This window comes from Cynocephalus volans, chromosome 4 (genome assembly GCF_027409185.1).
Source record: "Cynocephalus volans isolate mCynVol1 chromosome 4, mCynVol1.pri, whole genome shotgun sequence".
Taxonomy (NCBI): Eukaryota; Metazoa; Chordata; class Mammalia; order Dermoptera; family Cynocephalidae; genus Cynocephalus; species Cynocephalus volans.
The window spans coordinates 88412741-88429085 of NC_084463.1; the positions used below are offsets into that span (position 1 = coordinate 88412741).

Sequence of the window (16345 nt, forward strand, 5' to 3'; positions counted from 1 at the left end):
TAGTTACATTTATATTTATCTTAAACTGAAAGTTGATTAAATCAAAGCAGTATTTGCCACATAAGTTCTTTCTAAGTAAAACTATTACTTGTTCATCAGACATATACTGAGATCCTTATTATGTGCCAGGCAGGTGGTAAACGTCAAGAAACAGAAACTCATAACAAAGAGTTCCTACCCTCACTGCAGCAATCACTTTAAAACTAATATTTTATATTACTTATTTAAAGTATGTTCCTAGAAGGTAAAAAAAGAGTTTCCATTTTAATAAATCATGCAGAATACCTGATACACCCAGTAACATAAAATGAAAGTAGCTACTAGGTCAAATCTTGTATCCATCTTGCCAAAACAACAAACCATGCTACTCTGTTCTACTTTATATACAAAAATCTTTAAATACACTTTCAATTTCTTTGCTATTTCTTTACCTGTTTTGTCTTATTCAAACTGTACTTTCCTTTTTTTTTCTTTTGGTGGCTGGCCGGTACAGGGATCTGAACCCGTGAACTTGGTGTTAAGGCTGTGTTCTAACCAACTGTTAACTGGCCAGCCTCAAACTGTACCTTCCCTGAGTTCAAAGAAAAATGAATGAAAAATACTTCTCTTAAACAGTGGTTTAAAACAGTAGCAAAGCATTAAAATCAGTGGAAATTTTTAAAAATATAGATACCAGAGCCCCAAGCTAGATCTCATGGACGGTCTTTGGGGATGGAGCCCAAGTACCCATAGTTTTACAGAACTCCATGGGCAATTCTCATGCACAGTGTTAAGGTTGATTACTACAAGTTTAAAGGCCTAAGCAGAAAGGGCCAAAGTTGCCTGAATGTAGAAAATATTAACGCTATATAGGACCTTAAAAATCATCTAATCCACTCATTTTCTAAAGTATGAATCTGAAGTTGTGAGAAATTAAGCAAATTGCCAAGGTCATGGCTAGTAAAGAGAATCCAGGTATACTGACATGCAGACAACTATTCTTTCCAGCAGGCAAGCCTCACTAATACAGTTAGGAGGGACGTAGAGTAGTAATTCTTGATTCTACTACAAGCTTAATCAATACCATAAGCATTCATACAGTAAATTCTCAAGGAAATGGGATAAAGAAACACTACTCTTTCTTGAACCTCAAGTACCTCCTTTGGAAAAATGGTGATAAGAATACCTAAAATGGAAAGTTGTTTTGACTCATAAATGAGCTGAGTAATTATAATGTGCCTAGAACATATAAAAGACACTAAACAAATGCTAGTTCCCTTCAACATACCCTCCCTCCACTTTTGTTTTTGATTCTACAGGTTACCTGTTCCCAGAACCTCTTCTTAATTCTCAAATCTGCCCCTTATCCATATTGTTTCTCCTAGCTGGCAATGCTTTTTGACCTCTTCTTCAATAATGCTCATCAATTTCTTTGGGGCTCAGTTTAAGATTTATCGCCCTTAAAAAATATTCTGAAGTAACTTAACCCTACTCTAATTACTTGTTTCCTCCTTCATTATTTAAATTACTTGTACTTTTAAACCATACACTTGCTCATACCTTTTTTTGAAGCTTTGTAACTATAATTACTTCCTAATTGCTTTGCATGCTTTTATTTTCTTCCATAATTAGAACACAAGTTGTTAATAGGCTAGAACATTAAGGTCCCCAACAGCAAGAATATTGGTCAGTTTTGTCCACTGATGATCACAGTCCTTAACACAATGCTAGAAATATACAAGTGCTCAACATTTGTTGAATAAACAGGTAGGGATTATTTTTCCCTCCATTTGTGATTCTCTCCAAAATGACAAATGTAATGCTAATATGCACATATGAAAACTTAAAAGTTTTGAGTAAATTAAAATAGATATGCCTGATATTTTAAAAATTTTAAAAACTGAAAAAAAGTAATACACCCACAATAGATGAATCAACATACTGGCTATGGAAAGTAACTTAGCTTGTTCAATACATGCTTTCAGTGACTCCCTATCATTATTATAAGAACTGGATAAGTAGTGTCAGCTGATAAATACAAGGTAAAGGATTTAATCAAGACCTAGGGTTTGAAATCCTACCTTCCTATGATAAAGAATTGCTGAACTTTGTTCTCCTTCAAAATTTTGGATTAAGAATAACCAAATAAAAAAATACCAATTTCTGCTTTACTCTGATATCAAGTTATGTAAAAAGAACAGTAGATAATTTTTTAAATACATAAATTTAAGTGAGTAACTATTTTCTAACAAAGTACTACTTTCATCCTAAACATAAACACCTGGAAGGCAAAAGACAGGATTATGCCTTTTCTGAAGAAATACAAAAGTATCACTTTTGAGCACATTCAGTAACTATTTACTGACAGTGATTATTCAAAAGTTAGCCCATCAAATAGAGACACATAAAAAATATTCTACCCAGAAAAATGATCTGCTTTCTTAGCTCATATAATTCAATCAAGATACAAAGATCCAGATACTCTGTATATAGGACTTTACAAAGAACATCACCATGATTAAACATCCAGTGAGGTAACAGATTTGTGAGGAGTCAGTATGGTATTTTTTTCTATTCATTTTAAGCTGTATGTTATTCTACAAACACGAAAAGATAACAGTAATAATTACAAAACAAGAAAAAACATTGCTGATTACATAATCTCAGAGGTTTTAGCTACAATTTTTTTCCAATACTCAAACTAATGATAATTAAATAGGATTAATAATGATTAGAATACACAAAGTAAGTGAATTACACTGAGGGAGATTATACTATATAGAGGAATAAGTGGGCTTTGAAAACCAGGGTTAAAATACCAGCTTTTCAAACACAGGCAAAATGTTTAACTTCTCTGAGCCTCAGTTTATCTACAAAATGGCCATTATAATTTCTCCCCTGAAGAGTTCTGATGAGGATTAAAAACTTTCAGAGGGGGGAAAATACTTTTTAGTCTCAAAATTTCTTAAAACATCCAAGCAGAAATGTCCAATAAGTTCACAAAATGCAGCTTTAAAGCCAGAACAGAGAGAAGGATACACATGCAAAGTTCACTGCCATCATGCATCCAAATAAAAAATTTACTCCAAGATTGATGTTTTTGTAATTTGGATGTAACAATCTGATATCATTGTCACGAGGTTAACTATCAATCCCAGCTCAACAAATATTTTTGCAATACTGGGCTTGCAAAAATTTTTAAGTGACCTAAGACAAATAAACTCCTTGCCACCCTCCTCCCTTAGCATAATATAAGTTTTCCAATATGATAAATATGGTGATTTCTACTTCTGTTTTAAGTAATCCATTGCCCATAATATAAGTTTTCCAATATGATAAATATGGTGATTTCTGTTTCTGTTTTAAGTAATCCATTGAATCGCTAACCTTTTAGTTTATCTCCACTCTCAAACAAATTCTCTACTATTGCCTTGATACTAAAACAGAATTTAAATTAAGTATGTTCCAAGTGGAATCTGGACGATAGTGAGTTCTAGACTCAACCTAAACTAAATATTCCTACTCGCTCCCAGATTTTTGCCCAAGTATTGATACAATTCTTTCCCCCACCAGAGAATAAGCTCCTCTAAAGGCAGAAATCATATCATATCACCTATTTCCGTAGCACTTAGCCCATCATCCCTGAAAACTTCTGCCACTTGTGTGTCTGTGTGTGTGTGTATATTCGATGACATCTTTATTTTGTTTTGTCTTAATTCTCTACTTTCCAAAGCTAAATCATTAAGTTAAACTAATTAGTAGCCTATCCTAGCTCATTTCACTTTCTACTTTTTAAACTATAAAATATTATATCAACCCTAAAATACCATAGATTTATAAGAAATCTGCCAATTTAAGAAATGTTAAAATGTGAAAAATAGCAGATGGTGACTATGAGGTGCCATTGATTAGACAGCATTTTCCATTTTCAAAATTCTTAAAATTTAAAAAGAAACCTGTGCATTTTACACTGGTAACCTCATTTTAAAAACTAAAGGCCAGAAAGTGCTTAAGTACTTTGTCCAGTGTTAATAACTATAAATCAGGTTGGTCACATAGAGCAACAACACCCAATAATTGGGGAAGAAATTAATCAAAAGCCAGCTACTTTATTTCCTCCCCATTAAATAAAATAAGTATATATCCTACATATGTTGATATACTCAGATGTTACTTATAAAACTGTTGCATACATTTCCCCAACCTTCCTATAACATAAGATAAAGTTGAAAAGTTCATTGTCATTGTGCCCCCATGAGAAAATATATAATAATTACTAAATCTAAAATTAATTTTGAGACATTCTAGGCAGATAAGATAAATATGTCTGACCTTATTAATGGTAAAGCTTTCCTTCCTCAAATGGAACCACATACTTCAGTTTGGTAAGAATACAAAGATATCAATGAAGTCTTACTTCATAAACAAAATATATATTACAAATTACACCAAAGTGACTTGCCAACATACAATTAAATATTTAAGAATATATATTTTTCAAATGAGGGTACATTTTTGCCTTATGAGCAAATATATTAACTGATCAAATTTATAATCATAAGTAATACAATGTCACTTAACTCAGATATTCAGACGGCAGAATAGACAGTCCCCAGTGTCACTCTCTCCAACAAATCAACCAATTTACAACTACAAAAAAGCAACGACAGCCAAGGTGGGGTCGCTAGAGCTCAGGGAAAGACGAGGAGAGACCTACAGAGTGCATGAAGGCAGGAGAAGCCACAATGAGAGAAAGAAAAAATCACTCCAACCGTTTTGAGTCCCAGCTGCTTCCAAGGTGGAGCTGCTGAGTGCATGGAGCAGGAGCTGGTAAAAGCCACAGTTGTGCTTTTTGGATGAAGTTTCATGGAGTCTGCAGGGGAGAAGAGGGACTTGTGGCTGCCAGGACAGCAAGACCACTAATAGGATTCCCATAGACCCACATAGGAGCAAGGAGACACAACAACTGAAAAAAAGGAGCCACTCATAGGCTGGTGAGTCATCTCAAAGGACCAGATCATGGCCTGTCCCATGGGAAGTGTTTGGAGAACGAGCAGTGGGGGAGATGGGCCCACAGGGGGAACACTGGGGAACACCAAGGACAGCTGATCTGCCCCCCAATCAGTGTAGAACCACTCAGAGGAGACTGGTCAGGAATATAGAATTGCATGGAGCACAGTTTGAAAAAAACACCAGACCAGTGTTTCTACACAAGCCTGGTGCACCAGATTTCACTAGATCTGGAAGTACTTATAAAGTCAACCATTTAAAACCTGAGCTGCACAAAAAGCCTTCCCTAGGAAATCAACAGCAAAGCAGCAATTTAGTTCAACCACAGAGCTCAAGTACTGGTCCCCCCAGGAAGTTCCCCCATTTTCGAAGTAAGCAAAGGACAGCAAATTAGTTCCAGCACAGAGTTTGAGTGGTAGGAACAGCAAATAATCCAACACAAAACTGAAATAAAAAACAAAGTACCACAACCAGAGACAAAGTTTGATAATAACTAGTAAAGGTCTCATTTCACCAAAGAACACCTATAACACCTAGAAGGACCGGAAGTCCCCTGGGCTACCAAGCCAGAAAGTGGAGAGGGCTGGGGGCCTCAGCCATGCCCACCAACACCTGCAACCAGTCCCGAGGGTGGTGGCCAAGGCCTCAGCCATGTCCCCCTGACACCCACAACCAGCCCAGTGATGACCACTGAGCAGCCACAGGATGTGCCCCAGGTTCTCCCTAGCCAGGGCGGTTGGGGGCAGAGGGCCTTGGCCACACACCCCCACCTGCTACCAGCCCAGCGACAACCACCTAGCCACCGCAGGACGCGCCCTGGGCTCTCTTGAGCTGGGGTGGTGGGAGGCAAGGGCTTTTGCCACACCCCCTGACATCTGCACCCGGCCTGGCAATAACCAAACCACTGCTGGAAGCCCCCCAGTCTCCCCTGTGGGAATGTGGGGGGTGCCACAGGCCTCAATCCCACCCCTCCTCCTTCCATCACATTTCCATCCCCTTTATCCTCTCCCTCTCCCTGCCAACTGCTCTGCAACATCATAGAATGTAAAAAAATAATATTAATTAAATAGCCTTACAATGGGATTATATCCTAATTAACCTATCGAAAATTGAAAATATCATAGATCAAAAATGCATTTAATACACCTAGCCTACCAAACATCACAGATTAGCCAAGCCTACCTTAAACGTTCTCAGAACACTTTCAGTACAGTATTCAATATATTACATGAGATATTCAATACTTTATTACAAAATATTTGTGTTATATGACTTGGCCAGCATTGCAAGAGTGTATCATGCCACATATTACTAGTCCAAGAAAAGATTAAAATTCAAAATTCGAAGTACAGTTCCTACTGAATGCATCCCACTTTCGTACCATAATAAAGTCAAAAAATCACAAGCCAAAAACCATCATAAATTGGGAACAATCTGTATTTGTAGAAGTTATCAATGAAATGTCATTTTCATTTAAGAGTAAAATCAATTGGTAATCAAATATCAAAAGACTAAGCAATTTACTTTCAACCTAAGATCTGGTTCCAATATGATGTAAACTGAAATAGATTCATATGTCAGGTACATTCAATATTACATACAACAGGTATCTCCCTATCTGTTAAACAAAGCATCATAGAATTCACCACATTTTATATTTTTAAAATTGCAAACTATGAATTAACAACTAATAATTATATCAAAATTCTCATCTTACTTCTCCATTTCTTAATGTTGTGATGGTTCCTCTTGCTACACCCATTCTAAATAGTGTTTCTGTGGCCTGTGAATTAAAAAAAAAAATGAAGCATAAATATATAATCTATAATATATAATCAACTGTATATCCCACCCCAAAAATGTAAAAACATCCAATACTACTACATATCTAGCAACTTCTAGAGAAGCATTAGTAAGGCACAGTAAGAGTTAGAAGCTCTAAATTATACTCCAGAAATATCATTTTCACAATCTTTTAATGTTAACCAGAGCTCAAACTTAATTGTTTCAAAGGTTATTTTGATATGCTAGTATCCTTCCAAGTCTATAAATTTAGTTCACTTAGATTAATTTTTGTTCATCAAACTGTTTAAATTTAATTAAAATTTAGCATTTAAATTCATTTCAGAAATTATCATTTATTCTGAATTTTAGCTCCCATTTGAGTTCACTTCAAATCACTTGTCTGCTACTAAAATACAGATAAAGATGAAGTAATTCAGTGATGTCATATATTAAATAATATCCCCAAACAATTATTGCTTTCTACAGACTAACAATAAACATCCCAAAAATAAAATTAAGAAAACAATGCCACTCACAATAGCGATAAAAAGAATTAAAAACTTCAGAAAAAAAATTTAAACAAGGAAGTGAAAACAACAAAACATTGCCAAAAGAAATTAAGGAAGACACAAATGGAAAGACTTCTTGTGCTCATGGTTTGAAAGACTTACTATTAAGATTTCAATACCACCCAAAGCAATCTACAGATTCAAAGCAATCCCTATAAAAATAATCCCAATGACATTTTTTGCAGAAATAGAAAATCTCACACTAACATTCATATAGAACCCTAAGGCACCTCAAATCACCAAAATAATCTTGAAAAAAAAAGAACATTGGAGAATATACACTTCTGATTCAAAACTTATTACAAACCTACAGTAGTCAAAACAGTTTGTTACTATTATAAAGATGGATATATATACCAATGGAATGGAAAAGAGAGCTCAAAATTAAATCCTTGCATATATGGACAAATGATTTTTGACAAGGGTAATAAGACCCATCAGTGGAGAAAGGTCAATCTTTTCAACAAATGTTGCTAGGAAAACTGGATATCCACATGCAAAAGAATAAATTTATACTCTTACCTTCTACCATATACAAAAATCAATTCAAAATAAATCAAACCCAAACTTAAGAGCTAAGACTATAATAAAACCCTTTGAAGAAAAGATAAAGGAAAATCTTCATGATATTGGATTTGACAATGATTTCTCGGATGTGATACCAAAAGCACAGGCACACACACACAAAAAATTGATAACTGGACTTACATCAAAACTAAAAACTTCTGTGTATCAAAGGGCGCTATCAACAAAATGAAAAGGCAACCCACAAAACAGAAGAAAATATTTGCAAATCACATATCTGATGAAGCGTTAATATACAGAGTATACAAAGAACTCCTAAAACACAACAAAAACTAAACAACTCAATTTAAAAATGAACAAAGGACTTGAACAATTATCCAAAGAAGATATACAAATAGACAAAAAGCACACGAAAAGATGCTCAACATAACTAGTAATTAGGGAAATGCAAATCAAAACCACAATAAGATACCGCTTCACACCCATTAGGATAGCTATCACCAAAAAACAAAACAAAAACAAAAAAAAAAAACAGCGTTTGGTATGATGTGGAGAAACTGGACCCCTTGCTCATTACTAGTGGGAATGTAAAATGGCACAGCCACTATGGAAAACAGTAAAGCAGTTCTTCAAGAAATTAAACACAGAATTACCATATGATACAGCAATCCCGCTTCTGGGTATATATCCATAAAAACTGAAAGCAGAATCTCAAACACAGATCTGCACACCCATGTTAATAGTAGCATTATTTACAACAGCTAAGAGGTGAAAGCAATCCAAGTGTCAATCAACAGATGAATGAACAAAATATGGTGAAGAAAATGTAATTTTTTATTTTATTTCATTATTATACAATGTAAACATTTTTTGTGGCCCTTTACCAATTTCTCCCTAACCCCTTCTCCACCACCCCCTTTCCCACCTTTAGTGTCTTCAGTTCTGTTCTCTCCTTTTGAAAGTTCAACAAATTATTGATTACTGTAACCTTTCTTTTTTTGTTTGTTTATTTATTCAGCTTCCACTTATGAGTGAGGACATGCGGTATTTCTCTTTCTGTACCTAGCTTATTTCACTTAACATAATTTTCTCTAAATTCATCTATGTTACTGCAAATGGCAGAATTTCATTCCCTTTTATAGCAGAGTAGTATTCCACTGTCTATATATACCACATTTTCCTTATCCAATTGTCCATCAATGGACATTTACGTTAGTTCCAACTCTTAACTATTGTAAATAGAGCTGTGATAAACATGGAAGTGCAGGTATCCCTTCAACATGATGATTTCTATTCCATTGAGTATACACCCAGCAGCGGGATTGCTGGATCATATCACAGTTCTATCTGTAGTTGTTTGAGGAACCTCCATACTGTTTCCATAATGACTGTATTAATTTACAGTCCCACCAACAATATAGGAGGGTTCCCCTTTCTTTGTATCCTCACCAGCATTTGTTATTCTCTGTCTTTTTGATACTGGCCAGTCATCATAAAGGGCAAATTGAAGGAATTACAGATAGAGTGAATAAGACAAAGCCCTTATTCTTAGGCAGTTTACATCTGGGAAGGAGGGTGGGGATGAGAGTAAACAAATACACAAATACATGAGTCATATACATGTGCAATGAATGATAATAAAACGTGGTAAGTATGTGAAGAACAACAAGGAGGGGATATTTTAAATAAGAGTAAATCAAGGATGGCTTCTTTTAGGAGACAATAATTTGAACAGTGCTGTGGACTGATAGAACAGTGTCCCCAAAGTTCATATATTAGAAGTTTTATTCCCACTGTAACTGTTGAGTGTGGGAAATCCTATTATGGTAATTGAAAGGTGGGGCTTTGAAGAGGTGATTAGATTGTAGGACCCTGCAGTAGTGAATGGATTAATAATGATGGTGAGAGGCATGTTTCTGAGGATTTTAAAGGGAGAGTGGAGAGTTGGGCCGGCCCGTGGCTCACTCGGGAGAGTGCGGTGCTGATAACACCAAGGCCCCGGGTTCGGATCCCATATACGGATGGCCGGTTCGCTCACTGGCTGAGCATGGTGCTGACAACACCAAGTCAAGGGTTAAGATCCCCTTACAGGTCATCTTTTAAAAAAAAAAAAAAAAAAAAAAAGGGAGAGTGAATGTGGAGGTTGGTCTCTCCCTCTCTCTGCTCGGCCATCTTCTGCCACGTGAGGCCCCTGGGTCACTGTTGCCACCACCAAGGCCTTCACCAATTCTGTTCCCTGGACTTTGGACTTCCCAGACTCTGAAAATGTAAGCAATAAGTTCAATATTCTTACAAATTAACCAGTTCCGTGTATTTTGTTATAAGCAACAGAAACCAACTAATACAAACGGAAACCTAAGTGAAATGAGAAAGTGAACCCACATGAATATTACAATGATAATAATAGTAATAACTGCTGACACTAATTCAAAGAGAATGCAATATATCGACTAATTTAAAAATTGGAGGAAAGGAGGTTCAAGTCAGAAGAGGCAAGAAGTACAAATACTGGTAGGCAAGAACATGCTTGGCATGTTTGAGAACAAGTAAGGTTGCCAGTGGGAAAGGAAAAAGATTGCATGAAAGTATGGTTAAAATAAGAGAGGATGCATGTTCATCAGTTCATTAGGTGCTTTTATTTTCTTAACCTGTCCTAAGAGGAATGAATTTCTAACCTTCAATAATCAAAAATATAATTCCAAGGATGTTCTATTAAACATAAATTTTAAAAGTTAGCGTATGAATTGAAAACATCAGAGAATTTTAAATTTAAAAATTGAATATACATCTAACAAAATCCAAAGGATGGGAGGGATAAAAAACTGAAGGAGGGGTAAGGAAACTGATATACATGGGAGATGTATATGCAAAGATGTCCATACTATTTGGGTGTCATCATTGTATAAATAATTGATTATAACCAGAAAAGCTGATGAGACCAATCAAGAAGGATGAAAAGAAGCACAGGGAATAACAATATTTAAGAAGAGCCAAAAGAAAAGTATATAGCAGGGAAGAATGAAGAGCAATAAGAGAATTACAAGGAATTCCAGAAAAACAAAGTCCTAGAAGTCAAGAGTAAAGAGTTTTAAGATAAAGAAAAGCCATTAGGTTAAACATACTATATTGAACATACATACTTATCTTACCTCCTTCAGAAATATTATAAAAATGACAGAAGGAATTAAAAGGGTATGAACCACAAAGAAAAAAAGAGGAAAATAAATAGCATTTGTATTAGTCAGGGTTCTCCAGAGAGACTGAATCAAAGGATATGTTATAATTATGAGTGGGATTTATTAGGGGAATTAGCTCACGTGGCTATGAAGAAAAGTCCCACGATAGGCCATCTATAAAGTGGACGCCGGTGGTGTGGCTCAGTCCAAGTCCAAAGGCCTCAAAACCAGGGAAGCTGATGGTGTCCTTGGTGTAACTTCTGGAACCCAAAACCTGAAGAATCTCGAGCTCTGATGTCCACGGACAGGAGAGAAGAGCGTATCCCAGCTCTAGCTCGAGAGAGAGTTTCACCTCTTTCCTCTGGAAAAGATGAAGCTCTCCTTCTGTTCCCTCCGAACCCCCAGCAGATTAGATGGTTCCCACCCACATTGAGGGGGGGTCTTTCACACCCAGGCCACTCAGACTCTCATACTAATCTCTGCTGGAAACACCCTCATGGACACACCTGAAAAGATTGCTTTACCAGGTTTCTCAGCATTCCTCCATCTAACCAAGTTGACATCTAGAATTAACCTTCACAGCATTCAAAAAACATCAACAAAATTCTGGAGCATGCACAACAAGCAACTGACTTAGTACAAAGGTAGCTATAACTTAACTACCTGAAGAGTGACAAAGCCAAGTAAGAAGCATGCTAATTTATTCAGCAGAACCTTAGAAATTGGAAGCACCAACAGAAAAGCACCAGAAAGTCAGGGTGCAGGTTAGATTAAGAACTAGCAGCTGGCTGCATAGTAGTATAAAAAGTAGACCTCTCTCTCTTCGCCTATCCAGTCAAGACAGCTGACCACCTAGAAGATTCTCTGGAGAGGATAAACCAGAAGGAGAACCGTGTCATAAATGAGGGCAGGAGTGAGACACCAAACTTTAACTATAGGAGATTAAATCAAAATGTGCATGGTGAATGTTAGGGCACCACTATTTCTGACTCACTTCCTACTGTGTCTTTCCACTGATCCAAAAACACTGAAACCATGCTTATATCCCAAACTCTCTCCCATTCCCGAGGCAGGTGATAAGAAGATCCTTCTCTGGGAAACAAAATCAGGCAAGAGAAAAGGCCCACAAGATGCTAACCTTTGAAAATTACACATTGAAAGAGGTAGAAAAGACTCATGAATCAAAACATTCAGAGTTTCTAATAAGCTTCTTTATGACTTTTAAGCAAATAGACAAACAAGTATTACTAAACATTTAAAAAATGGCTTTAACATGAAAGAGCCAAATAAACAGAAAAAAGAAGTTTGGAGTAAATAAAATAGAAAATTGAAGGGAACAACAACAACAACAAAAATACATAAACACATCCATCGCAACCATGAAACAAGAATAGGATGCTATAAGAGAAGGAACATTCTAGAGAACTGAAGAAACTCTTAGAAATTACAATAGCAAATTATAAATTTTAGTAAAAGAATTCCAGATAAAGTTGAGAAGGTCTTCCAGGAATTCAAACAGAAAAACAAAGAAATAGAGTAGAGGATAAAAAAATTACACTGGAAAATTTCCCAATACAAGGATATGAATTTCCAAAATGAAAGATCCTGCTGAGTATTCAGTACAGTAAATTTAATAAGCCACAAATTTCATTAAACAAGGGATCAAGAATCAGAACAACCCTGGACTTCTCAACACCAATACTTGCAACTAGAAGACAATAGACTAATACTTTCAAAATCGAGAAAAAAAAGTAATTTCCCAGATAGAATTCTATATTAATCAAGCTCTCAATTGAGCGTTAAGATAGAATAAACACATCTTCAGACATGCAAAATCTAAAATAACTACCTCCCAGCCACAATCAGTAAAATACAAAGTAAATCAGAAAAGACAACAGTGAGTGGTTCAACAAAGGGGAGAGGTAAAGGGAAGTCCAAAGCAGTCAGTCCAGACTGGAACAGGATGACAAATTTCTCCAAATGGAGTAGATTCAAAGAGGGAAAAGTTTTTCTTTGACAGTACCCATTTTCCTTCTCTAATCCATAACTACTTCTACTTTCCTGACTACTAATTTCTACTTAGCCATTAAAAACTTGTTTAAATCTCTTCTATCCAAAAAAATATGCTATGATCAATTTTCTCTCAACTCTGATTCTCTTTCTAGGCACAACTCAATCTCACTTCTTACCTTAGAAAGAGAATCAGAGTTGAGAGAAAATTGTTAACAGGATATTTTTAGTGTAGAAGAGATTTAAACAAGTTTTTAATGGCTAAGTAGAAATCAGTAATTAGTAAAGTGGAAGAAGTTATAGATTAATGAAGGAAAATGGATACTAACTGTGGAAGATTCCTGTAAAAGATAGGATCAAGAGCATACATAGCAATCTGTTAGCTATGTTAAAAGGGATTAGGTGCAAATATAAACAGTCTCCCTCTTCCTCCCCCTCTCCCTCGTCATATCCCTTCTGCTCTTCCCTTCTCCTTCCTTATCCCTCTCCCTCTCCCTCTCTGAATCAGGAGACTGGATAATCTTTTGAAAATAACAAATGTACTGACTTAAGGATGGGGAAAGAGTATATAATACATGAAAAGGAAAACATGAGGAAATGGAACACAGAACTGCCAAGCAGTACTTAAAGCCCAGCTAAGGTTCAAAACATAAATCATTGTTGTTGCAAATCCACATGCTTTCTAGGGGATTCATAGTTTAGGAGTTAAGACAAAGTAGACAAGGCTCTAGAGGAAATGGATGAAAGGGTAATTTCTCCTGATTCAACTTTATTGGTAAAATACAGCATGTAATTTATAAATAAGAGCAAAATATTTTTCTAACTTTTTAAAATGAGAGGTAGCAATCCTTACAACATTCCTACACATATACACAAGTGGGAGGGGGAGGAGGAGTTGGTGTCTAAATGCTAAATTAGAAAATAAAAAAGCTTTTAGGGCAAACTGCTAAATTTTGTGAATGCAGTATAACATGAACCTAACTCCACCCAATCCATGACTCACTGAGAGATTTTAAATAGGCCATTAATGGGAAGAGAGAGAGGCATTATTCACATATCCAAACAAAAACAAATTATAAATGAATTTACTATAATAGATTTCTACTAAAGCATGTAAAACTAGACGTTGAAAGAACTATCTATTTACAGAACTTTTTATTAAAAGAAAAAAATTTCTCACCAATGATGTACTGCATTTATTCTATTCTTAATGATATGTGTACATTAAAGTACATCTTTCGTTTTCCTGTTTCATTTGAAACTCTACTTAATCTAGTGAGGTGATTTTTAACAGTACTCATGTAGGTCAGACTTGTTCCTGTATATATTTGAGGAGCAAAAGGGGAAAGGCAGACACAGCAAGCAGTTGAGATAATGTATGTAACAGTTTCTCAAAACCAGATCAAATTACTTTTTTTTAATGTCTCAAAAAGCCAAGGTAATTTAAAGATCTGTACCTTCTCTGGTAGAAGAATATCAAATTCAATCTTTTGTTCCCAACAAAATTGGTTTATTTCATCAGTTCTTCCCACCAACATTTTTAAGGATATCTCATTCTAACAGCACTCTGTCAATTCAGCTAAGCTTCTTCTGTTTCTATAGGAAAGCACTGGAGCATGCAACTTCCTTCTGACCTCTACTAAAGAGATTGCTTTTATTCTACTTGTACCTAAACAGCCACTAACAAGTGTCAAAAACAATGAGAAACCAGACTAATTCTCAGCATTTGTAAATTCACCAACAGCAAATTCTTGATTGAAATTTCCCTCTCCTTGAGTTTTTACTACATCTGAGAGATTAATACTAAAAAAAATTCATTCAACATTTTCTATGTCAGTGGCAAGGGGAAAGAAAAACCATCTATAGGTTCTTGTTTATAAACAGGTTATCAAGAGAGACTGCTTTTAAGAACAGTGTTAGATAAAAGGGACTTAAAAGACAAAAAAGCTAAATGTAATAAATGCAAGGTTCTGGGTTGGATCCTTGTTTGTGTGTATCTGCGCAAATCAAAAGGATTTGGAAGGAAAAACACTGAGGTGATAACAAGTAATAATCTCTGGGTGATTTTCTTTTTTCTTTATTTTCGAATGTTTTACTATGCAAATATATTGTTTGATAATAATAAAAATAAAAAGTAAAAAAATAAAAGTGACCATTTTTGTAACACTAAACAATAAACATTTATAATAGCATTATGGAACAATGTAAAATATTACAAGCAGTGGCACTTTAAGTAGCTCCTAAAGCGAAAATAATCAAAAGTCAACAGACTCATGCTCTTATAGTTCAATACTTTTTAATTCATTAAACCAACGCATAGTAAAATTAACAATAAATATACATTTAATTTTCTGTTACTTTTAAAACCAGTATGATTACAATACCTTTAAAGCATCTCCTTACTCTACCTTTTAATCATTTAAGTATCATCTTACAGAAGGATTTCAATGGGTTCATTTAACATGAAGTTTATAACAATAAATATAAAAATGGTTATATTTAATAGATAGTTCCTATTAGTTAAGTAACTAGATTTCTAGTTATCTTATTTCCACTATTTACTACTTGGGCAACCTTATTAGGCAGTTCATTTAAACTCTCTAAGCACTAAAGAGCTAGAGATAATATAGTGAATCCAAGACCTAGTTTAGGACAGCACTTCTTAAAAGAAATGGATGTTTGAGAAATCCTAATTTTGCCTTTTTAATGTACATACATGGATTGGATTAATGAAAGACCAAAACAAAGAAGCCTTAACTGCAGCTATGAATATGAAAAGCAAAAATCTATATGAAAAAAACATAGCACTTATAACTGTTCTATGACTATCTCTTAATTAAATAAGAAGGTCCTGGATGGCATAAATGACATCTTTTACTTATGTATTCCCATCATCTTGCACAATATATAACAACACAGCATAAAGAGTAAGAGATGGTTTTAGAAACAGAATGTCTAGTTCAAATTCTAAATTTGCCATTTGCAAGTTGCATGACCTCAGGCAAGTAACTTCCCTTTGTTGAGCTTAACTTTTTCACCAGCAAAATAAAGATAATAGCAATACATAAACTCAACAAAAATTATAATAGCTCAATAAATGATACTTTTATTACTCGTAATATCTCAAAGGGAGAGAATTCCAATTCTACCTTAAAGATTTGTCAGCAAACAGCACTGGCAATTAAAAATGTGCTACATAAAAAGTTAACCAGAATTAGCACATTATGCTATATAGCCATTTACTTATGCTAAAATTCTTGACAGAACAACTAGAAAAATAGAAAACATATT

At 35.0% G+C, this 16345-nt stretch overlaps 1 protein-coding gene across 2 annotated transcripts in view; it reads right to left on the reverse strand.

The window, feature by feature from the left end:
* TMEM135 (transmembrane protein 135) overlaps window positions 1-16345 on the reverse strand; it is a 261356-nt gene that overhangs the window by 145074 nt on the left and 99937 nt on the right. For both annotated transcript variants that reach the window (XM_063093468.1, XM_063093467.1), the window contains one exon: window positions 6707-6772. In XM_063093468.1, the coding sequence (XP_062949538.1) occupies window positions 6707-6772 (66 nt within the window). The remainder of the gene's footprint in view (window positions 1-6706; window positions 6773-16345) is intronic.